This window comes from Metopolophium dirhodum, chromosome 1 (assembly GCF_019925205.1).
Source record: "Metopolophium dirhodum isolate CAU chromosome 1, ASM1992520v1, whole genome shotgun sequence".
Lineage (NCBI taxonomy): Eukaryota > Metazoa > Arthropoda > Insecta > Hemiptera > Aphididae > Metopolophium > Metopolophium dirhodum.
In genome coordinates this window covers 69,369,457-69,395,679 of record NC_083560.1, presented here as the reverse complement: position 1 = coordinate 69,395,679, position 26,223 = coordinate 69,369,457, and the positions used below count along the sequence as shown (strand labels likewise).

Here is a 26,223-nt window from a genome sequence, read left to right as displayed (position 1 = left end):
TGAAAATTGAACAAATTGTGATGCTACGACAATAATACCAAAATAAACAAATTGGATTTTGTACATCGCTATTGGGTTGTTAACAGCGACGGAATAATTGACCTTCGATGGGCCTCTTTAATAGTCGCCATGCCATTTGTCGCGCTTTAAAACTGCATTTAAACACGTGCGGGCGTATAGGAAGTATAGTAGTCCGCTAGACGACAGTTGTATAATATAAAAATAATATAATATTACTTATATTGTTATCACACCACGCTCTTACGAAACGTCGGCGACCATAGTTTTGGCGTGCGCAGAGACGATGACGCTGTCCTTAGGTGCGTTCGAATATGAATAGTTAGAGTCGAGTACGTTTAGAGTAGGTTATAATTAGAGTAGAGTTGATTTTGTTAACTTCGGAGACAGTGCCGTACCCAGGATTTGTTTTCGGGGGGGGCTTTAACATACTTAACTTTATAGGAAAAAATTTAAAACATATAATATATACACATAGTTTTTAATGTATTATGCATTCATTATTAAATTGTCACAATTTAAAATCTAAACGCCTTTCCTTTTTAGACGCAAACATATTTAAAATAGCATCTGTGTCAATTTGTATGTCTCTGTGGATATTCATAAGAGCTAATCCGTTTAATCTTGCCTCACCGGTAGAGTTTCTTAAATAGGTCTTGATTCTTTTTAAAGAAGAAAAACTTCTTTCAACCGATGCCGTTGATACAGGCAAAATAGCAAGAAGTTTTAATAAAATATTTATATGTGGGAATAAATCTTCGGGGCATTTTGATAATGTGTCTAATGCATTTTTTGGTAAATTATTTTCTTCATTAGACCATTTTTGCTTCCAAAATTCAAATTCATTTTTTAATAAGTCCATGTGAATGTTTTGGTTATTAGATCTTAAATCTTCTTCATAAAAATCAATAGCTGGCTGTATATCACTAAATGATAAATTACCAATTTTGCTTGGTAATAAAGAAGATAAAGAAATAAAAATATTAGAGTTCATTTTAAAACGTTCATTAAATGATGCTAAAATATCATCTAAATATGGATAATATAATGATTGTCTGTAGTAAGAGACATGGTCATTATTGAGTATGGCATAATTTTCTCGATGTTTTTGAGTCCCGACTACTCTTGGTATGGTTGGTGATGTACCAACAATACTAAAGTATGAATACAATGTTTTGGTTTTTTTTCTCTTAGGTTCATTTTCGTTTTCATTCATTTTATAAACTAATAAAACTGACACACTTCACTAAATATAATATAAAGTAAAAACTAAAAAGCAAAAAGCCACAAATTGATGTTGATAATTAATGATAGTAGGTATATTGGAGTATTGCATTATTTTATGATGGTATCACCACGTATCACCACAGATTATATTATAAAACAATTTGTGATATCACGAATAAGATTATTGTTATCAATATATTATCATGGGGCGCGTATAGCGCGGTAACGCGAGCGGAGTGAGTAAGACGTGGTGATAAGACTACCGCGTCACCACAACCATAATATACTAAAAGGTCGTCAACATTATTACTATGACATGAACGATAATATGATATTGTTCTGTGATATGAACCCATTACGCATAACGCATTACTAAAAAAATATTTTTCCTGAGATTTCGGGGGGGGCTTAAGCCCAAAAGCCCACCCCCTGGATACGGCACTGTTCGGAGATAAGCATTATTATCGGTGGAGTTAAAACAACCTACCTATTTTTTCGGGTTAAAGAGTTAACCCGGAGTATAACAACTCTGCGTTACCGAACGATAGTACAGAGTTAACTCTGCGTTCCCGAACGATAGTACAGAGTTAACTCTGCGTTCCCGAACGAAGTTGGGTAACTATTTTTTTTATAGAGTTAACTAGAGTTGAGTTTTCGAACGCACCCCTTAGGGCCGATCGGTTGTCGACAGCGGTGGTCGACGGCGCGATTTCACGTCGTCTGACTGCTTTTCCCGCGACGTTCTCGGCTCGTGCGAGCATACACGCTGCACACGACGCTCAATAAACGTATTCCATAGGTTCGTGTCCGAGCCAATTAAAATTTTTTTTTTTAAATGACAAAGTAATCCATGGCTGTGCACCGCACACGTCGGTAACGTTTTCCCGGCGAGTCTTGTTGCGCCGTTTCCGCGCGAGGCTGCCGCTTTTACCGGCCGCTCGTAATTGTTTGCTACTATTATGTCGATGCTCAACAGACGCAAGAGGGTCCAAGCGAGGAAGCGACACTCCGAGCGACCATAAAGCGGTGTTGAACCGGGAAAAAATATTATGTGTTTTCTAGTTTTCCAATGCGCATGCGTGAAAAGGAGTGCGACGACAAACGTAATTTAAATTTTCAGTATAAACTACGCTTTTATATTATATTTTTATTAGCTCAAAAAAAAAAAAATGGTCTAAACGACAATAATGGGGTATACACGACATTTTCACAATTATTGTATAGGGATTAGGGGACAAGCGACGTTTATTAAATATTGATTTTTGATTTTTTTTACAAAAAATATTTGTCTACACTTTATTTTGATGAGATCATAAGTTATAATAATACGATAATATACCTAATAAAAGTGCATTATAGGTGAATTATGTAAAAAAAAACCAATCTACACCAAAGTTATTAAAAAAAAATTTATTCAAATGTCCGTGTCCACGTAAATAATAAAATCGAAAGCCAATCATAACTGTTTATTTATATAAAGGACGTGCGAATAAAAAATAAGTATTATACGAACAAAAATTACACGAAAAAAGTAATAATTACTCGTCAAAAGTATAAGAAAAAAAAAAATATTAAAATCACAACAAAACGTTTTTTTCACTCTACTGAAAAGTTCGAAAAATGTTGCTCAGTTCCTTTTGCCGCGGTACCATCGATGTTATATAATAGTATTATAATATTATAATTGTTTACGGCGGCGACGAGACTCGGGCCAGCACCACTCAATTACTCCTGCAGTGAACAGACACGGCGGCGGTCTAGTGTAAAATTAAAAACTCGAAAAGCAGTATAGTATAATAGTTGTAGTGTAGCAGCAGTCTCGTCCGATTGTGTGCATAATAATAAAATATAAGTTGTACCTAGCTACCACCACCGTACTGCGCCTATATGTATAATAATAACACAATATTCGTAATGAACTCGGCGAAAAGCGACACGGAGAAAGACATTTTGGAGAGCGACTATACGAGAAAAAAAGTCTTTTCTTTTCTCGGCGTGCGTTTTTTTTTTTTTTTTTTGTTTTTTTATTATTGAAATTAAACTTTTTTAATTAAAATAACGTCAGGGGAATCGAGTTACATTTATATTATATTATTATGTACGTATTAATTTAATACGAATAAAAAACCACCTCTTTGAACACTTTTTTTTTTTTTTTACCTAATAAAATGTTGTAAGTACACTTATAATTGTACGACTCGAACAATAGGCGTGGAGGTGGTATGTGCATATTATTTCATTAATTATAAACGCTGCAGTCTATTTGTAATCGGCGGCACATCAAAACGTGAGTCTTGCGTTGTCAACGTAATAATATATTATATAACACTGACTGACGAATTTCTCGCGAATAGTAGTCCTCCTTACTATATTAATAATTATTATTACACACACCAAAGCGTATTTCATGGAGTATACAATAATAATAATTGTTTGGCATCGGCGAACTATATTTATATTTTTATTATCCTATATATATATATATATTACGCAGCGGGTCTTATTCGTTAATCTCGCGTTTATTGGGTGTTACGTAATATAAATCCATATTTCGGTATTTCACCCCTCTATAATATTATAGGTGTATTATATTTTTACGATCACTTTTTTTTATGCTTTACTGCACAAACATGTACAATTTAATAGTTCGATTTAGTTACTCGATATCAAAACAACAAAAACTATATATACACCAAACACATTTCATGCTGTCTGTTATAATATCATGGTAGGTACGTATATAGAACATTAGAGTGAAATATAAATCTATTACAAGTATAAAAAATATAATTGTTATAAAAGTTTTTAATACCAGTAGTTTGATATTAGTAGTCTGTTGTTGGCGGGGATAGTTTTGTAACACAATTCGTACATATTTTCCAAAATCGCATAGTCGTTTAAATCGAATTTGGAATAGGGAACCTAATTGAGCTATAAAATAACCCTAAATGCATCACCATGCTTTGTTATATAGGTACACGTCATAACATTATACTAAAATACCGTCTAATGATTGTAATTGTTAATAATGGCTATCGCTATTCTGTAGTTTCAACTATAAAATACGCGTTTAAGTAATCATTATATCTTATGGTTTCCGTCGTAAAAAGGCCCATTTAAATCGTGTAGGTACCTACCCATCTTTACGGAACATAAGAAAAGCACAAAAGTTACCTGTATTTCGACCAAAAACAAAAAGTGTAGGTGCGTTTATTGAACTGCATTTGGAGAAATTATTTTTCAACATTTTGAAAGCCACTTGAACAAACAACGTTAATGTATATCAACGGAATGGCCAATAACTGCATACGATTATTTAATAAATTCTCGTCCATAGTCGCCCATATTAGTTTAGCTTGCTTTTTTAATTGCTGCTCGTAGTATGTGTGCACTGTGCGTATTATGTTATAACGTACAAAGGGTCTGAAGTCATGTAGAATCCCTCGTGGGCATTTTCAATTAAAATACCTGCCCAGATACAACTATATATAATCGGAAAACTACCTGGTAATATAACGCGATTATTAAACGGACCACTGGCGGAGAAGACGACGACGACGACGACGACACATCAGACAGCCTTTGATTTACTAGTATTTATTTTGTTTTGTATAGTTTACAACAATATCTGGAATTGGGTCACCAGACCGTCGCCCGCAACCGGTTGTATATACCTTGCACGAATTTATGGTCCAGACGGCACCGCAGACGTTTGTTCAGAGTCCACGAAATAACAATTATGTGGCTGTTTGGGTCTAATTTATTACAGCGAACGATCGCATACGTATATTACATACATACATACATATATATAAATAAATACGGGTAATGAAAAAAAGAACCGTGTACCTATTATACGTATGGGTGTATGTATTACACGTGGGTACTTGGAAAGCGACAATAAAAATTGGAGAATCGCGCGGAGAAATAATATGTTCGATTACAGCACGAGGCGAAGCGTTTTATATACATTCGTACATATCATTATGTTGTGCGAATGGTTTAACCGTCGTGCATTATACCTACCTACTTGTAATTTACAAATTACACGTTAGCAGATCACATTCCTGGCAGCTTCAGTGAATAATATTTTAATAGATTATATTATTATTTTTACAAAACAAATCGAATGGTAAACCACCATTGTGTACGCGTACCGATATTGTGTTTATAAATGGCCATCGGAATAAGCGAAATAATGATGGCTGTACTACAGTGTACAATATATTATATTATAATATAATACGCACACACACATACACATCGCCGCCTATTCATCGTATTATAATAACAAATGGGGGAAAAAATTGAATTGGAAAAAAATGTACCGTCCCCGCGCGTTGATGTTTGAATGGGAAATTTATTATACGGTGAATGAGAGAGTAATCGATTTTTAAATCGAGCCATCAAGAAGTGATAAAATTACAAAAGGGCCGGGATTAAACACCGAGTTAAATTACAAAAGAGCCGGGATTAAATACCGATTCGAGTCATTATCGGGACGTTCGGAATCACAATCGATGTTTATTGAGGAAGTCTATAACAATAATTAAGGCCGGTATTTAGGCAGTAGGCACATATATATACCCACAGCTTTGCAAACTTATTTCGCATCACTTCTCAACATCACACTAGAATAATTCAAAATATAATACTTACCCGCGTGGTTTTATTGAATCAATTAATATATTATACTAAATTGTAGTTTGTTTACCGTATTATATTTGTTTACTATTTTCATCGATTTTCAACGGACACTTTTCGGTCTTTTTTTTATATTTTTATAAGAAACACCTATACAATCTGTACCCTGAGGCACAATAAGAATATGGGCTATATTACAGTGACATGAGTGAGTTGTTGAAAGAAGCCACCCAGTAATGACACTTCCTATTGACTTGACCGGGCTTAAATAAGATCAAAAGTATGTCGGGATTTTTGTTTCTAAATAAAGTATAAAAGTATTTAAAGAATTTATGACGATGTCCCGCAATATTATAAACAGGGTAAAAACAGATTTAGTATTGCTTTTAATGTTCGTGTTAAAATGTTCCCAGGGGGTTTTAAATTCCCACAGTGTAGCAAAGAAGATTCTACTTAAGTGAAGAATCTTTTGGTTTTACAATAATGTATTTTTTCTTTTACTTTGTAAACACTCGTCTCGCGCCGCAATCCGTTCATATATTATTGTATATCAAAAGGCACTGCAGTGTCGAAGATTTTCCTAAATATGTCAAAATTGCGAATTTCAGAGGCCTTTTATGTTTAACCGGATAAACCAGGGTGAAATAGTGTTTGGAATTCAGGAATTTATCTAGGATTTATATTTTATTGTATACGAAAATAATAAATACGTAATGAATAAATATAAAAAATATTTTAATAGGTACCTAACATAGAACACCAAAACTCATTTGGAATACATTTCTATTTTCTATATTGTATTTTAAACTGCAGTGGATAATTGCGAGTAAAATCCCAAACTTTGATTTAATGATACGAACAAATCTCGCAATACCTTGCTGGTGTATTGAAATATCTATATGCGTACCTATAAATACCTACTGATTTAGAAAATTTCAAATTCGATTTCCCACAAGGACACTTTTTTCATCCTACTGCAGGCCACTGCACCCCCACGCATTATATGTAATACATTTTTATACGTCGTGTGCAATATGAACGTTTTCCTATAAACATTTGGTTTCTGTAAAGGCATACGTGGTATAGACTTTTGGAGCCAAAACGGTTGGACCTGCAATTTTCACGGGTCTTGCGTCAAACGGTTCAATATATATATAGGGGAAAGTCGTGATCGCCAATATAGAGAGAACAGCACAAAACTAAACTATATAGCAGCCGTAGGCGTGTTCGCGTCAAAGTAACAAAATCCGAAAAACGCGCAGAGGTGAGGGTACGTCATGTATACAAAAGGGATCGCAAAACGGCACCGGGGGGAGCAGAACTCTGCAGTCACCAGTCGCGGCAAAACCATGTTTACATGGCAACATTCCAGGAATAGGCGTACGAATATATAACCCTATCGTTGACTGGGTTCAAATGCGTTATTGCTAGGCGAAATTATATATATATATATATATATATACTCGAGTAACGTTGCCCTATATATATATAGCCATATACATAATATCATATATACACTGAACGTCGATATAGTATTATATATGTTGCTGCAGGGATGTGTAGCGGTTCGTATAACGGATATACATATAAATCGAGTCCGGATTTATGTGCATTTGCATATAATGTACATGTGAATTTTTTTTCGTTGTACGTTTCGCATATTTTGTTATTTTTTAAGTTTAAAAGGGCGTTTTGGCGTTTTTTTGCGGTTTCCACTATATATTTAATTTTATTTTTCGGAACATGCATGGGTGCTGTCTTATATAACAAAACACAAGTTCTGGTTAACATTTTCCGACCGTTATATTTTGGAATAAAATCGATATGTTACCTCAATATAGTTTGTGAGTTTCAGATCATAACGCTCGATGGCTTTTGAATACCTTGCGCATAATACACCACGCTATTGGACATACATTGACATATTGGTACATTATATTAATAAGTTAAGGGCACTTAGAATTTCTTTATCATAACCTATATTTAAATATATTTATCCGATACTTTTTTAAAGCATATTTAAGCATTTTTTAGTGGATATATTGCTGATTTTTACTTTTTAGTTCGTATAATATATCCGGGTACTTACATATAAATTGGTATATATACAACATGTGCTTGAGTATAACCGTTCACCGTCGGGCTTTCATCTATTGCACGCGTGTAGGTTACCTATATACAACTATAACCCATATTATATTATTTACAATTTACCAGATAACCGCGCGTGGTATACCTATCCATACTGTTACGCATGTTTTCGTAAAGCGGCGTGAATCAAGTGTGTAGTAACTCTATAGATAAATGTCTGTCGCAGGACCGCTGTTTAGCTTTCATATTATAGGATATATATGCACTTAACATTAAATACATAATATTTGATATTGTTTAATATAGTATATTATAATAGTATAGGTATACCCATGGCTTAAATATGCAAGGTTATTACAATAGTACCCTCACTATATCATTTCATCACGTAAAGGAATTAAAATGGTAGCGTAAGGGGACGACATATATACTGGCTATACTATGGTATTATATACCAAGATATGTACGTCTGTACCCTTACGCTGCCATTTTTTTTTGGTTTGATAATAATATAGCCTATGTGAAATATTATATTAATATCAATACAATATTAAATAACCTTGTATATGCCACGGGCATACCCTAACGCTAGCGATATATATGTACGTGCAGCTACAAGATCATCCTCCCACCATGAATCGATGTCTGCGTGATGTGCTACTGATTACCGACTATATATTTACGAATCGTCTAGCCGCCTAGGTGAGTATAAAAATGGTTTTAATTGAATATTAAAGAACAATAATAAAAAACCTGACTTCGATAGACTAAGCAAACAACCGAATCGGCCGAACAAATTAATTGCCTAAATTATAATATAGGTAGGTAGCGAATAACGGTGTACGATGTATGAAATTGTAAATAACTATTTATAAATGGATCGGTCGGCAATAATATAGTGTTAAAAGTAAATTCATATTAAGATTTATTGTCAAATGATTGCAGCAGTCAGTGGCCCCCATTAATTCAAACACAATATACCATCCATTTAATTGCGAGAAAGGCGCACGCTATTGTATCGGTATGTCGTATCATTTGTGTGCGTATAATAATGTACACGCGCTTAGTATTTTCTACGGCTATATTATACAGTGCAGTGGACTTCCGACTTCGATCAGTTAAATATGTACACACGAACACGGTGGTTTCATCATGTATGTATCATAAGTATAACCGTATCGTATAGTTTCGTCCAGATCGTATATATTTACATTGTACGTAAACACCACCGAAACTTAACTCGGAGTTGCATACGACCCCCTTTCAATGTCATGTCATTGCTAAAACAATTCAAACGATCCCATCATGTAGAACACACTAGTTGGTATATCAAGTATAATATGTCTACAGTCTATGCGACTATTATAATACTAGTAACAACTAACCGTATAAACACTTGAGAATAAGATAAGACAATGAGCACACTGCAGAAACTATTATAATTATTATTATTATTATGCGAGAGGTATGTATAAAAAGACTCAAGTTGACCATTTAAATCTTTTGTCGGCAATGACTATCACCCCTCGCTCGTTAATAGTGTGCTCGAGTTTCAACTTATCATAGGTAGGTATTCACACACATACACACAATTACCGCTTAGTCTTATATTGTATAATCTGGGCAATCTCTTTTTATTAATGTCAGTTCGAATTTTCCTTTTGGCAGTCGGGGTTTTTTTTACTCGAATTAATTACTGTATTTATTTAAACGTTTAATTGTATATTCAACGCATAATCTTCTCGCAAACTAAACAAGTAGGTAAATAGGTACACAATAAGAATTTCAACCTTCTTCAAATATGTAATACTTGCTATCTGCAGTAAAACTTAAGTGGCATAGGTAGGTACTCGCATCAATGTGTCTCGCGTCAGATAAGAGCCAGACATCAGTAAATATGAAATACAGCTGACTAATTGTGGCTTACTATGAACTATGAAGTAGTGAATTATTGCGACAACAAACTATCCCAATAAATATCGACGATACCTATGCCGTCTTATATCGGGTACCATATTTTATTATTGCTTTGAATTGCAGCAATTGTATGACTCGTTCGCAATTCCTCTCCTCGATTTAATGTTATATATGTATATGTTATATACATCCATATTATACTTAAAATGCTTTCTTTTTGAAATAAAAGCAAAATATTATATTACGATGATTGTTCTCTAAAAATCCAATAGTTAAAATCTTACTTTAGGCAGTTTGTCTTCCAATTCAAGTCACATTGGTGTGACTACTGAAACGCCACCGCGTTAATATATACCATAATGATCAAACAATTACTTAGTGTAAATAATAACTTTTAGTTGAATAATTAAAAAAGTCTAAGTACAAAAATCTCCTTTTATCTTGAGTTTTGGGTTTTTTCCTATGAAATCGGGTTTGCAATAAACATCGCCACACTGGATATGTGCACATTATTTCTAGAATTCATCCTCCATATGAATAACCTCCCATTGGAATGTAACTGCGGACAATATTACAATTCTCAAAATGCATAATATGGAAAGTACATAGGAAAAAGGGAATGGTCAAATGCCACAACAAGAAGAAAACTAACTTTATATAAGATACTTTCAACAGTCAGCTGCTGTAATATGACTATAATAGACACCTATATTAAAAAAAAAATTTTAAAAATCAACAAAACAATATCTATGAATATGTTATAACTATTATAATGCTCAATATATTATACATATATAATATACTACTAACAGCTTTTCGAGCCTAAATTTGATAGAATTTTAATATTATATAGGTGTGTGTAACACATACGAATGAATACCTATTTACAATAAATTGCATATCACTGCACGTTAAAAATGTATGTTTCGTGTTTTATTGTTATACACTGAACTTGTCATAAGTGGTCACAATTGTTTCCTATATAATATTCCATACTAGTCATTTAAATATTTCAGGCATTACTGACGAATCGTGTAATTCAATAATAATAATATGAACACATTGCATAAATAAAATATTTATAGTTTGCCTCGATAATAAATAATAATGTGATATAATTTAAATAAAATTAGGTAGATACTCGCAAACAGTATAAACACTATAAAGTATAAGTCGCAGTTGAGTAAAAAAAAATTCAATATTTTATTTTATGTAATAAACTCAATAAAAAAAATGTATCATGTTAGTCTGAAAAAGGTAATTTAAAATTAACGTAAACGTAGAAATATACAAATAAAACTGTACGTATATTATTGAAGCCACGAATTACCGGTTTGAATCTTTCAATTTTATCAGATTCATTGGAAATGTAAATTATTTATTCAACCACTATAAAAAAAAGAGAGAAAGTATTCGGGATACAAAAAAAATAAATACGAAACGGGCCTTTGAGAAATAAACATTTCCATTTACGCACACTGTTGTGTATATATAGTCATAAAATACTAATTGGGGTACTTATATATTCCGTGTGGAAACTGTATAGGCGTACAGTGAATTAACACACACTTACGTCATAAATACAAATAACATAAATGATTAAATAATAAAAAAATAAAAACAAGACAATCGTATTAACGATAATTCGGTAAGACTATATAACGAGATAATTTTATCATAAATGTATACATATATAATAACATAATTGAGTATTGACGATATATTCACGTGGCCACAATATATAATTAATATTGTTGAACGACTTTGATACGTATTTTATGTATATAAGTGTCAATGACTACAATTTTGTATATATAGTACGTCGCACGACATTGTGGGCTATACCTATACAGAGACTGTATTATGAATTATGATTATTTTTTATTTTTATTTATTGTAAAAACACCACTTAGATTAAACCAAATAAAAACTATTTTTTTTTTGCTAGGTTTTGTGGAAATCGTTTTTTGATATTTACATTTTAATGATTGTAAAATACCATGTTAATTTCTAAAAAAACTTAATATTGAGTCCATTAAAATATAAAAAAATCAATATTTTTTGTCAAAGACCTACCTCACATAGTAACATTGAAAAAACTAAAAATACTGATGAATTAAAAATAGTTTAAAAAATTAAAGTACTCTTTAAATAGTCAATTTTTTTCACTGAACATGTTATGAACTTTAATCTACATTTACACCGATAAAGCTTTAAACTGGTGCATGCTGCATACTTGTATATTAAATTATTTCATTTTATTTTAAATATTATATATTTTGCCTCTTACAATCATATAATATAATATAGTGTACCGAGCAATTCACCAAGCATACACGTCCTAATTTTTTCCTATTTAAATATTTATTAACTAATTTATTGAAATTTACACCGTTTACAACTGAATGCTAGTTACTTAATGGCCATATTTTCAAACACTTAGATTTTTTTTTAACAATTAAGGAGGGTTCTGTGGCCATACTAACTTATTTTTTTAAACAAGAATCTCCATTTTTCTCTTTAAATTGTTAATCAGTAATCACTAATAATCACTAAAAACTGCTCGTGTATGTAATAAATACTATTTCCAATATTATAGGTACATATATTTTATATTTTTATAAGGACCATTATTTTCAATATATACATTTGAATTACTCACAGAAACTACTGGTTCAAATTTTTATTAAGGCCGAGGTCTGGTCTTAGATATTAGATAAATCAAAATCTACAATAAAATCTTTTTCTTAATAATTTTTGCTAAAAAGGTCGGTTCTTATTTGAATTGAACAAGTTTGTATCGCCACAGGACACTTCTTAAATGATATAAGATCTATACAATTGGAAATATGGTCCTTAAATATACTTAACGATTCTAAATAATATCAGTATTTGAATAAATTCATTATTACCTCTGGAAAAAAAAATGTGGTTGAGCATTCTTGGTGAATCATCCTATATATTGTATTGTACAGCCGATAATTACAGTATAAAATTGCACGATAAATACTGTTGCAGGAAGATAGTTCGGAAATGTAATAACATGTTTTATCACTAGGTAATCATTAATTGGTGCCAATGTGCTACAGTTATAATTGTTGGTTTCTCGTAAAAAGTGTGCTAGGTGTAGCTATATTGTATAATTGTTATAATTAAGCGGCATATATTTTCGGTTGAAAACATAATTAGATAATTATTATGCACTGCTATTACATTAATAATATAAATTATAAATATAAACAATATTGGCTTGATCGTTCTACACCGATAGAACGAGAAAATAATCGACAATGATATTATATTATATATTATGAGTATGTAACGGCTGCAGTAGCAGTTGTAGTTTACATCTGGATAATGTTAAGGTTAACATTAGCCGATTATTGTAACAGTACTGAAATATCAATATTAACCACTATATTGTGTATTATTAAAATCTCGGGTAATAACTAATAACTAATAATAAAAATGGACGGATAATATTCTATTAGTTGATATTAGTTGCATTCTAGATAATGTCATAATAATATAATAATATAGTAGTAACCATTGACACAATTTTATTTTTTTACAATACGTAATTGTATACGCCTTGTTGTCAAAAGTACCTTAAACCTTTATGAGTAAATTTGGCCCAAATGACTCGGACCACTGTCTTAATGCGAGGTATACACCACAATAAGTATAATATTCAAAATCATGTCATACATTTCTTTCATTTCAGAAAAAATCTGTATTCTGGGCTCGTTAATTATCCATTCGACAATCTACTAAACTATTTCATATATATTAACGTAATGCTATGCAGTCACTTTGGCAAATAAAGAGGTTACAGAAAATCTGTGTTACCTACAAACCCGGATTAAGACATTTTGAGGCCCAGGGGCCAAAGTTTTAAATGAGGCCCCTGTATGAAAAAAAAATAATAATCCATATATTATTTAATATTAGGTACCTGTTATAATAAATATATATAAGTATTAGGTACATAGCAATAAATAATGAATAATGTATCACTTTATTTATAAATTATAATTTACAAGCTTTTTTTCTCGTTAAATAATCATCGATTTTTTTAGGTGATTTATGGTATGTTATAACTAGCCTATAACGAAAAAAGTAGTGGACAAATTTGAGGTCCCTAAATAAATTCTATTGAGGCCCAGTGGCCATGGCCCCACCTGGACCCCCCCCCCTTAATCCTGACTTGGTCACCTACAATTCAATGGCTAATTAACATTAGCTGAATAATATAAAAACTGCTGCTATAATCACAAATTGCACATTACAAATAATTATGCAAACTACATAGATAGTTGACAAATTGGGCAGAAATTATTTTAAGTCATATTTGTCGGGTGGCACTACGAGTTACGACTGAGCGCACTCTCAATTCTATTATTCCCTAATAAAAACAATAGTAATAAAAATAATACTACCCTGTGTTCATTGTAATCTAACAAATAAGTTTATATCCGCTGAAATATCATTCACTTGACAAGATGGGATAATCATCGGTTATGGGAATAGACAAAATGACAAATGTATAAGCACGCGCAGAATAACAGAATAATATACTTAAAATTAAGCGCAATAAATCAAATATATTTTTAAATCTTAATTACATTTAAATACCTACAATAAATAAAATTGATAACAGATTTTATTATCTCAGATGTAAATAGTATTTTTTTAGTATGGCTATTTTTTAGTAATATGGCTCAACCTATAAAAATTACAATTTGATGATTAGAATTTATTATATCATACAGTATGAATGTTTAAAGACATATATATAGAGAACGGAGCAATACACTCGTGTGTACCTTACTATCTCGTTGTGCTTATTTTAATCATACGTATATTATGAAATGTATACTATATTCTATTAAATTACTGCTGGTGGCTTAAATGATTGAGTAATAACTAATAAATTGTCGTTGACATTTGTATGATAAATTTTTAATTAAAAATCAATAATATTATTTCTGATTAATAACGCCTATATTGTATTATATTATACAGTCTTATGTATTAAGGCACCTATAGTCTCTATAATATCATCGATCTTATTAGTGATGGATTTAGTATTTACGTAAATCTATGTAAGTCACTATTATTTGTGTTTTTTCTGTGTAGTATACGATTTTAGATAATTCCAACTTAAAGGATTAACCATGTAATAAATACTGTTCAAGAACGTTGTGGTTTATAGCGGTCGTCGTTTTACTTGTTATCGGCAATGTTGTAACACAAATAAAATATCAATATTTTATTTCAACCAATCGCAGTTATTATAAGTTTTAATGCCATTAAAATGTATAAAAATTATCGGTGTTGACTAAATTAAAAAACTATATATTTTATTATAATTACTTAATGCGTGCTACATAAATGTATGGATTGTCTTAAGTTAAAATTAAAAAAAAAAAAAATAGCTATACATTTATTAATATTCAATTATTAATAATTCTCGTATTAAAATAGAATATAATATGAAATGCTTACTATTTGATTATGATCGATTATGATTTTTTATAGTAAATATCGTTGATAAAACTGACAACTGTATCCATATGACGACACTGACTGTAGAGTATATAAAGTCTAAAAATCCACGCATCAAAAATGAAAACCAAAAAAGTATGGTATACAAGGGTATTATAATGGACATTCGTCTTTAAGTTTGGAAGTAACTGATGTGTCAGAGAAAAAAACAATTCTGAGTGAGTGGTTCTGGATTACCGAGATTTTGTTAAAAGCGGTCACTTGTTTGCATGCGTCTTTACTGTTTTTATGAACTTTTTCACAATTTCCTCGAAAACTTCAGATAAATTACCCCTCAAAAATACTATTCATGTTAAAATGCTCATAAGCTATTAAAGATTATGTTGGATCACTTGCATGGGACTATGTAGTGTGTGTGTGTGTGTGTATTTCTTATGTGGTTAGGTATATAATTAAATATTAATATTTGTACAATAATAATTATTATACGATTATTACAGTTGTATTATTAATATAAATAATAAACAATTAATAAATATTTACGATGGGCATATTGCATATAAGTACAATACGGGTACCACCTCAAAAATTACTATTATTATTTGTATATATAAATTATATTTTTGCAAGAACGTTAAAATGTAAGAATGGTTAACATCATTTTCTAATTCACAATAATTATGCTTATGATAAAACTTTGCATATTATTGGCGAAACGATTTAAAGTTGGTGGTTATATGCTTAACGATTAAGTAATGTGACGTGACGTAACAAGTAATAGAAGTTCCGTAGAATTTAAAACCGTAAAAAAACGTTAAATTTGTAAAACTTTAAGAAATAGAGTAAAACTGATGAACATACATATTTAAATATAAATAGGTACCGTTTATTCGCAGATATTGTACATTTAAAAGTTTGGTGGTTTAACTGTATTAAAATTTAAAGTGCCTTGTACAATATATATTATTATCTTATGTTGCCTTGGTGATTTATTGTGTACACAACAAAGAAGCAACAGGTTTAAGTGTGTTATGTCTTTGTTAAATAATAGTAATAATAATAATGACGATGATAAATAATAAATAAAAATAACCGAGTAGCTATTAAAGGAATCTCGTAGTACGCAATAAAATTATTATCTGGTTAAACAAATCGCAAAGAGGGTTGCCGTTCGGTAATCGCCAATCATCAGTAAATATCATTGGATGGTAATATAGACTGGATTTAAACTTTAAAAATATAGGTACCTGGCTGCATAAGGTGCTATTTTTTTCTTATTTGTAAATCGAGATAGCATTATGAAACATTTAAACATCGCAAAGCATTTTATTATATTTGAACATATTTCATTGTTTATATCGTAGGAAAATTCAGTATACAATTCATTGTATTAATTTAAATATGTTTATTGTTTACATAATGTACTTAACAAAAATAACATTAAAAATTCGCATAAATATAAAAAAAAATAACTCTTAAATGGATCATTTTATTCAGTATTTACTGAAAAATTCTTGTTAATTTTCTTAGGAATATTACTTACCATCAAACGTTTTGGTCAACTTGAAGTAATTACGCATTACAGTCACCATTGTTTTTCATAAGCGTTTGTAATAATTACAATTTTGACTAATTGGATATTTAAACAAAAATCACCAATTTTCCTCAATTAAAAATTTAATTGCAGAGGCACGAAACTTCTCATCACTACGTTTACTATTTTTTTATATTAATTGTAATGACATTTTTAAAATACTTAGATCCTTTGAAGATATTCATACCAAGAAACTTACAGAATTCACACCACTCTATACGATACGCCGGTATAACGGTATTGGCTGAATTGGCTGACTTGTATTGGTTACTTATAACTGCAGTTATACCTACATATATAGTTATTACATATTGTATAGTAGTGAAATTATAAGTAAGGTTCGGGATTTAAGGCACCAAAATAAGCCATAGTATAAGCAATATATATACCATTATAATCAATGTTTTAGGGAAAAATGAAATTATTTAATTATGACAATTATAAGGAAAATACTAATATAACATAATATAAGATAAACTATCTTTAGATGCTGATCCACATCGTAAGATATACAGAAATTGATTTGTGCTGTAATGATTTATCGTTGAGTGATGTATTTAAATTTAACATATCCATTATGGTGACCTATAACTCAATGACTATATAGGTACAGAGGTACACTCGGGACCTATAATTTATACAGCAGAGAGAGTTCCCTTTTTTTTTAATACCTAGTTTTTGTTCACTATTTGTTTTACAATTATTAATACTAATATTGTTAGCTTTAATATATAGTATAAGTAAAAACATTTAAAATTACTTACTTTTTAACTCAAAGAGAGTAATTAAGAACCATATCGAAAGCTCAACTTCAGAGCATAATATGTGTAACTAATTTTATTTGATGCTTGAAAAGTATAATAACAACAAAAATAAAATATGTTTGACCCATTTTTAATAATATTTATCAAGTAGGTAATACCTAACAGAATGATCTTTAAAAATAAGAGTGGTTGTGGAATGGCGTAATACAACTCGCTATAATCCAATTTGCAAAGGTAATAAAATACATAATAACATTAAATATTTAAAAATTAATATCTAATTAATTATATTAAAGACGAACAAGTTAAATAATTATAAAATTAAACATATCTACCGAACAAACAAGCAAGCAACAAATAAAAAAAAAAAAAAACATTATATTAAAAAACTATTTTTGTTTAAAGTTTATTTTGCCGACCACTTTTGATCGAACTTCATTAATACATTTAGGATGTTTTCACTGAAAGTTTTCATGTATAAACTTTTTAAACTCATCAACTGCTATATAAATAAACATCATTAATTGTTTTGCGACACATTTTTTTTTTCAACCATAAAACTATTTAATTATAGTTGTATAATGCAAAAGGTTTATTGTGAACGCGGTCAATTTAAAAGGCGGAAATAATAAAATTGTTTTTCAATTGTTTTATGGTTTGATAGTTTCCCCTCCCCCTCCCCACGGCAACTAAATAAATAAATCCAACTAATAAACGCGGGTTTATTTAAGTAATCGGTTTATTATTGAGCCTAAGGAAATATGTTTAACAAGTGGAGAATAAATATTTACCCCGAGAGTCAGTAGCACAAATCAATTACTTGTTATACATTTAAGTAACGGTATATACATAATATATGTATATATATTATATATATAATCGAACGGATGTATATACATAAACATATATATAAACAACGTTCTACGTAGGTATTGTATGTATAACATCTAAATGTCGCGTGAACAATAATCGACGACCTTTTTTTTTATACTTTATATAAACAATGAACGAACGGTTTCATTCTTCTTCGGATCGCGGGCACCATGACAACCCTTTATCCGCGGTATAAATTATTATTATATACAAACGATTTACAACATTATGCGGAGACGCGCATTCAATCGTCAGACGCAGATTTAGTTGCTAAACTTTAATTGAGGGTTATAAAGCGGTTCCCAGAAATCGGGTCAACTTTGGCAGAACACGCATGTGTTTTCTGTTTACCGCCGCCGCCGCCGCTGGAACACGTGTCGAACATGACGTTTCGGGTCTTTCTCGTCGCCTCCCGCGGCACACAAACTCGCGTTGTGTCGAATAACGAATATATAATAAAAATACTAACGAAATACGAGCATTGGGGGCACACTATAATATTATTATTATGTACACAATAATTCGAAAATAATATGACCAAACGTCCGAACGAATGCGTTTCAATATGTTATAATAATATAATACATGCCCCGACCGTATGTGTGTGTTGAATTAATAGTTTTAATGCCTACAATAAATATGGTCGTAATGCGCAGCGGCAGCTATTATAAATGCCCGACCGTTTCTTTTTGTTCTTCTGGAATCACACTGTGCTGTTCTAAGAAAAGGGACGAGATAATCTACCGAAAACGATTTACCCGATCGGCAGTTTTAGTAGTATATTATGTATGGTTTAAATGACCAATCCGGCGTGCCTCGGGTGCGGGTGGCATGCGGGTGTGCGTTTGTAAAATATATTATACATAGTATACTGCAGCTCGTTATCATTGCACGCTGATCATAGTTATATATTATATTATATTTATAATATATTACCGGGCACCGTGATACTGACACAACGTTTTTACGATAAATATGATATAATGTTCTATATTATTATTTAAAAGCGTGTTCGAAATACGATAAAATACGAACAAATATGAATGCTTATGGTCCTTTTTCCGAGAACCCCGGTGTTTCAGAGGATTATTTCTCTTTCTCTGGAACGCATACGACCGAACATGTGTCTCCCCGGGCTCGGGGTTTGACGACGCCGCGCCGCGGGGATATTATGCATGTACAGACATTTTTTTCTTTATTTTTTTTTTTTTTTTTTTTTGATCGATAACTAGGAAACGCTATATAATCCGTGACAAGGGTGACTTCTTGATATTTTTTTTGTCATGTGTGCAACGCGGATGCGTGTGTGGTATAATTTCGATGATTCCGAATGTATTGAACGTGAGGGCGTGGGTGGCGCACATGTGTTTTCGGTAAAATGACGTACCGCAGAGATGGAAAATAATGGACAGTGACTTCGCGAAAATATGTTGGTAATTATCGGACGGACGTCGTCGACCGACATCTGGACCACACGAAACTCACGCGAAACCGCAGCGTGGGGACGTGGAAAAGACGCGCGAAGCGGGTAAATCGTGTTTTTCGAAATTCGTTTTCGTTTCGTTTTAACGTGGCGTTGTTGTAAAGAACTAGTACGCGCGCGTACCAGAGAGGTGTACCACGACCACGACGACCACGACGACGACGATCATCATCGTCACGATGATGATGATGATGATGATGATGACGATAAAAATAATAATAATAATATAATGATAATATAAGAGCTGCGCGCGTGTGTGTGACGACAACGACGAACGGAGGCGGCAGCGGACGGCGGTGGCACCCGCACGACGCGGCGGAACGGTTCCGTGCCAATATCGTTTAAAACCTTCGGACGGGCGGGCGGGGAGGCGAAACAGTATACCGTGGGAAGCTGGCGGCGTCGGCGGATAACCGATAAAAATGCGCGGGGGGGTTGCGTCATTGTCCGGTGTGTGTGTGTGTCGTGTGTGTCGTGTATGTGTGTGTGCGCGCGGGAGAACCGCGTTCGCGAGTATATATTGTAATTTATAATAATAATAATAATATATAATATAATATTATAATGGTATATTATATATATATACGACGTCGACGAGGACGACGACGACGACGACTACTACTACTACTACTACCACTACTACCATCACTATATGCCATAATACTACTATACGACGCTATGGGGTTTTTATCCGTTGAATAATAATAAAGACACCCCCGACAGACCGACGCCGGCGAATATTCATTTATTTTTTTTTCCTCTCTCGCTCGCTCGCTAGCCGTCTCTCGCTCCTTCTCTCCCTCAAACTCATACTCTCTCGCGCGCGCTCCACACAACACCCGCACACTACCACACCGACGAACGGCGCTCCCCTTCGGGACGGGCCCGCACCGCTCCGCGTGCATCCCGCCGAGACGCGTTTTACCCTCCGTCGCGCCCGCACACACACACACACACTCACGCTAACTCGCGCACACGACTCGCGTTTTATATTATAAATATATATATACGTACGTACGGTACGTACGTCGTCGTCGTCGTCGTCGTCGTCGTAGTCGTTATATATATATATATATATATTATATATTATATTATGTATAGTGCGCTCGTCGTTTTCCCTCACTCTCCCCCATACCTCGTCCCGGCGTTACGGCAACGGCTTAAAAGAGGGTCGACGGGACGGCGGGCGGGTCGCAGTGTCGTTACGCGCCGCGGTGTTATCGGCGGGGGAGTCGCCGGTGTGGCGAGCGGGCCGGCGGGTCGGAAGGAGGGGGCGGACGGACGGACGGACGGGCGAGTCGGCGGCGGCCACGGTAGAGCGGAGCGACGAGGCAGCGGCTCTGTATATATAATAATAATAATAATAATAATAATAATAATAATATAGGCGACAGAGGGTGGCGGCGTCGTCGGCAATATATATACGCACACACACACACACACCCACACTCACGCAACGCACACACACTGCGCGCCGCGAACTCACACATACACACACACGCACACTGTACGACGACGACGAAAAAGGCGGCGGCGGCACCGACGACGACGGCGACGACGACAATAACAACGACGGCGGCGATAATAATAATTAGATGCGCGCGTTCACCCCGCCCCACACCGTCGCCGTACACGTCACGCTGTTCCGTCGCGGCTTGCAATATATACTATTACACTCTCTCTCGCTCGCCGTCTCTCGCTGGCTCCCTCTCACTCCCTCTCACCCGTTGTCTCACTCTCACCCAATGCCGCTCGGCCGACGTCCGCCGCCACCCCACGCGCATACGAACGAGAAATTTTCTATATCGCCGCCGCCGCGCCGTCGAAGCGGCCGAATTACCGTTACGAAAGGGGTCCTCCGCGCCTTGTCGGGGGCGGCGGCGGGGTGTGTCGCCGTAGACTGTGTAGGGTACGGCGGGTGGGTGGGTGGCTGGCCGGGTGGGGGTCCGGCGGTATTAACTTTTGCATTCAATAAATCTCTACACGCTATCCGTCAAGGTTGTATTTTTGTTTTGTTTTTTTCCCCCGCTCACTTTCCCATCGAACAATAATAACAATAATACGATTCGCGGGCGTCGTACAATGGGATATCGGTTGACCGGGGGTGTCGTCGCGCGCATTATAATATTATATATTATAGGTACCTCAACTATATTGTATATTTTATTATCATTATATTGTATATTATTATAATATCTCGTATATGCGCGTAATGGGTAGGGTGATAATAAAAACCCCCGTACACGTCGTTTGAGGCAGCATAGCCGTCGCCGCCGCGGACAATATTTAGGAGTTGACCGCGCGCGTATATATTATATAACATAATAACAATACTATATATAGGTACTGTAATAGTATGTGGGCGAGGGGAATCTTCTTTCGATCAATTTCGCCCGTGTACATAATATATGTATATACATTCATGTGGGATAACGTTTTTTTTTCTCTCGGTTTTTTCTCACTCGTAATAATATAATAATAATAATTCATTTCGACCGTCGTATATTTTTACACGCGAGAAGAACGCGCGTTTCTCACGGTCCGGTGGAATAATAAGAAAAAAAAAACCACCACGCACGGGACTTTGCTGCAGTGTTCTCCGGTTTGGAAAACGATCGCGAAAAACCACGTCGGGCCCACGGTCGCGTATCCCGGACAATTTATCGCCGCCGCAGCCCGCGACTGCTGTGGTCCGGCTTATTAGACTAAAAGGACATTTCACGGACCACGACCCCGTGCGCACTTTGTTTCACTTATATTCGCCAATAAAACTTTCTGTCTACGAGAACGATCACACAAGATTCGGCGTGTGTATATATGTGTTGACAAAGGATTTCGAACACACTTTACGCATCGCGTAGGTGTATACACGTAAACGTATAATATATATCACCCGTTCGTTGTTATTATACCGTGACAAACCCGCAGCACACCCGCCGTGCGCTATGCCAGTCATCACTCGTCAGTTTGAATATCACGCGCACATACGGTTGATAGCCGATCAGAAATTGTTTTTTAAAAAAAAAGATCCGAAACACATCCGCAAGAGTAATACAATTTATTATTATCAACGCGGCACAAAATTACGATCGATGTATACAGTAGTATAGTAAATAATAATAATATGTGTGACAATGAACGGCGGCGACCGGCTATACTTGAGTTCGAATGTTTTCCGATTTCTCATTCGTATGATGTTCCAATAACGACAACTTTACACCACGCGTGTACTTGTACACATTATTTTTCGTTTTTATGGGCTTCGTCAAGGATGCGAAGGGTCCTCGCATATGGCCGACACTGTGTTTTAACTCTAAATACCATCATTGCAGCAGCAACCTTATTTTATAACAATATACATTGTATTCAATCAATTTTAAGGATTTTTGAATTAAACAATATAATATTATGTACATTGCATATACCAGTGGCGTAATTAGACATTTTTCTTGGAGGGATATCAATTTTTCACACATAAAATACTGCATTTTCAAGGAAAGCAGTGGTGAGTGGTCTATATATTATATTATAGAGGCTCTGGGTTGGATCTATCTCCCTCCCCCCCACATTAATTACACACCTGATATATACGCGCTGTAGGTACACGTCCTACGCACAATTTTGCGTACCTTTATAATTTAGTGTAAAAATAAAACTTTCGTTTTACATTTTAAATGTTAATTTTACATTTTTAACGATTTTTTTCTTTGTGGATATTAATGATGTTATATAATATAAAGTTGCGCGTATATAAGAGTCCATAGTAGGTATAGGTTTGCTCGATGTAAGGTATTGATTTTCAAGAATTTTGTCGAAAGGACGCAAAAACCATTAATCCATCCCATGTTTACGCTCTCGCTAAGTCATCCACGCATTTTGTTCGGTAAACATTAACCACGTTTGTGTTACCGGTATCAGTATTATGTGGTACCATAATATCGCTTTAAGCAAAACCCCAACCGACCCGAAATTTCCGAAACGCTGCGTGATCTCGTTGCTCGGGTTACAGGGTTTCTTCGTTAATAATTCGTCGAGACTAAGAGGAAAATTTCGCTTCATAATCATTTATTACCATAGTTTCTTACGCTTGAATTATAACAAATTATACAATATTATAATGTGTTTCACCAACTATAAATGCATAATAACATGAATAAAAAAGTTACAAAATTGTATACATGTATTTAAATTGTACAGTCGATGCAGATATACGTTTAAAAAATAAAACATTACAAATTAACAAAATATACGCGTGATACACTTTAGTTGAATTTTTGTTTTCAAATATTTTCTTTATGACCATCTTTGTAAAATGGTACGGATAAATTTATTACGTTCTTGCACATTTTTATTTTTTTGTTTGTTGCAGTTTGTAAAATAACTTTAATTGTGAGATATATTACGGGTCCACGGTCAAAGTCGCAGTAAAAGTAGTGTACATAAAATCAATGGTCTTAACACACTCCTAACAAAGTTTAAACAAACCGAGGAATACTACGAACATAAATCTATATACTGCTGCAGAGATAAATGTTTTTATACAAAGCCAAAAGTCAAAATCTAATGGATTTAGGTATAACCATAAATATTTAAATTATTATTCTAAATACGACGATAAATTTGCAATACAAAATATAATCATGAGTTTAGAACAGAATTTAAATCCAAAAATAAATTGCTAAAAATGAACTGTCAATTCAAAAAAAAATGTAATTACTTTAATGTTTTAATACATAAATTATATATATAGCTATAGTGCAGATACATTATGCAAAATTTCTCGACAAACAAAAAAAAGACTGACCACACGAGATAAAAATATAATAAACGAATTATGTTTATCGGAAAATATATTGCTTTTAAGCTATAATCTATTTACTCGGATTCATCAAAGTTTATTATTTTTAATCGATAATAAATACACACATCAGAGGGGTGATATGTAATATTTTGATAATTATTGACATGCAAATTGATCACCAACCATCAATTTTAGTATAGACTCATTGCTTTTTTTTAGCGTACAATTTTTCTAATTAATACTAAAAATGAACACAGCACGTCGTTAAATTAAAAATAATTTTGATTACACGAAATTAATATAAACGTATATTTATAATAAAATGTACAAATTACTTCAACGTTAAAATGTCTGATATCATACAAACGCTTAAGGATTTTCTAATACCAAAAAATACAATTTAAAAATGTCAGTATTTCTGTATAATATTATAAGTATTGCGTTGAATTCAATCAAACGTACAATTAAATATTATACCCCACTAAATGTAAAAAATAAAGAATAAAAACTTTACAATCCGCGTTGACTAATTATATGAGTAAATTAACATATTAGTGTTCGTATATTCTACATAAACGTTAAAAAAAATTCACACTAGTCATTATAGTTTATAAATAAGTCAATTAAAATCCATTTCACCCTTCATACATTTTATACTTCAGTGAAATGACAACCCTTTGCACCCCAATCATTTAATAAAACCAACTGCTGCTTTTGATTACATCTATAACAATACAACTTTGTTATTGGACACTGATGATGACTTTTATAGATGTTTGTTTTACATATTATCATAAACGCTGTTTGCTAACAAAATACTAAATAGGTTGCACTAATAATTTAATTATAGTATATGTGTACTTTATATTGGTTTGGATTTATTGCAGCCTGCAGGCGATATGTTTATTCAAAATATTTATTCAAATCAAATAACAATTATTATGTTAAATTGTTAACTTAAAACACCGTGTTTGACCGACCTCACTTTTCCGTCAGCAAGTACTTCATGTTAATAAAAAATAAATAGTTTAAATCTAATGAAATGCATTATGTGACACCTATATTATGGTTAAGAGTTATAATTATATGCATAAATGTATATTTTTATTTTATAAATAAATATTTATGCCAAATTGTAAAGGAGGATATTATGTATGTATTAAAATAAAATATGATTAAAATAATGATCTATTTTAGCCTTTTTTGAAACATTGTTTATTATAATATCACACCATCAGCCATCAGGCATCAGGCATTAATTAAGTTTTTGGATTTAATTTGTATAACGATATTTTATATATCA

At 33.1% G+C, this 26,223-nt stretch overlaps 1 protein-coding gene across 1 annotated transcript; it reads right to left on the bottom strand.

Annotated features, from left to right (window-relative positions):
* Positions 1–480: 480 nt before the first annotated feature.
* On the bottom strand, positions 481–25,928 carry LOC132941108 (52 kDa repressor of the inhibitor of the protein kinase-like). The gene is made up of 2 exons (XM_061009012.1): positions 25,906–25,928; positions 481–1,172 (listed from the first exon to the last, which is right to left on the bottom strand). Exons 1-2 carry the CDS (start codon positions 25,926–25,928, stop codon positions 530–532), a joined length of 666 nt encoding a protein of 221 aa, XP_060864995.1. The 3' UTR covers positions 481–529.
* Positions 25,929–26,223: the final 295 nt, after the last annotated feature.

Excerpts from the sequence above, each read along its gene's own strand:
- LOC132941108 (XM_061009012.1), bottom strand. The coding sequence starts at position 25,928 with ATGAAGTACTTGCTGACGGAAAA. Across the intron at positions 1,173-25,905 it reads AAGTACTTGCTGACGGAAAA|TATTGTTGGTACATCACCAA; the intron begins GTGAGGTCGGTC and ends TTCATACTTTAG.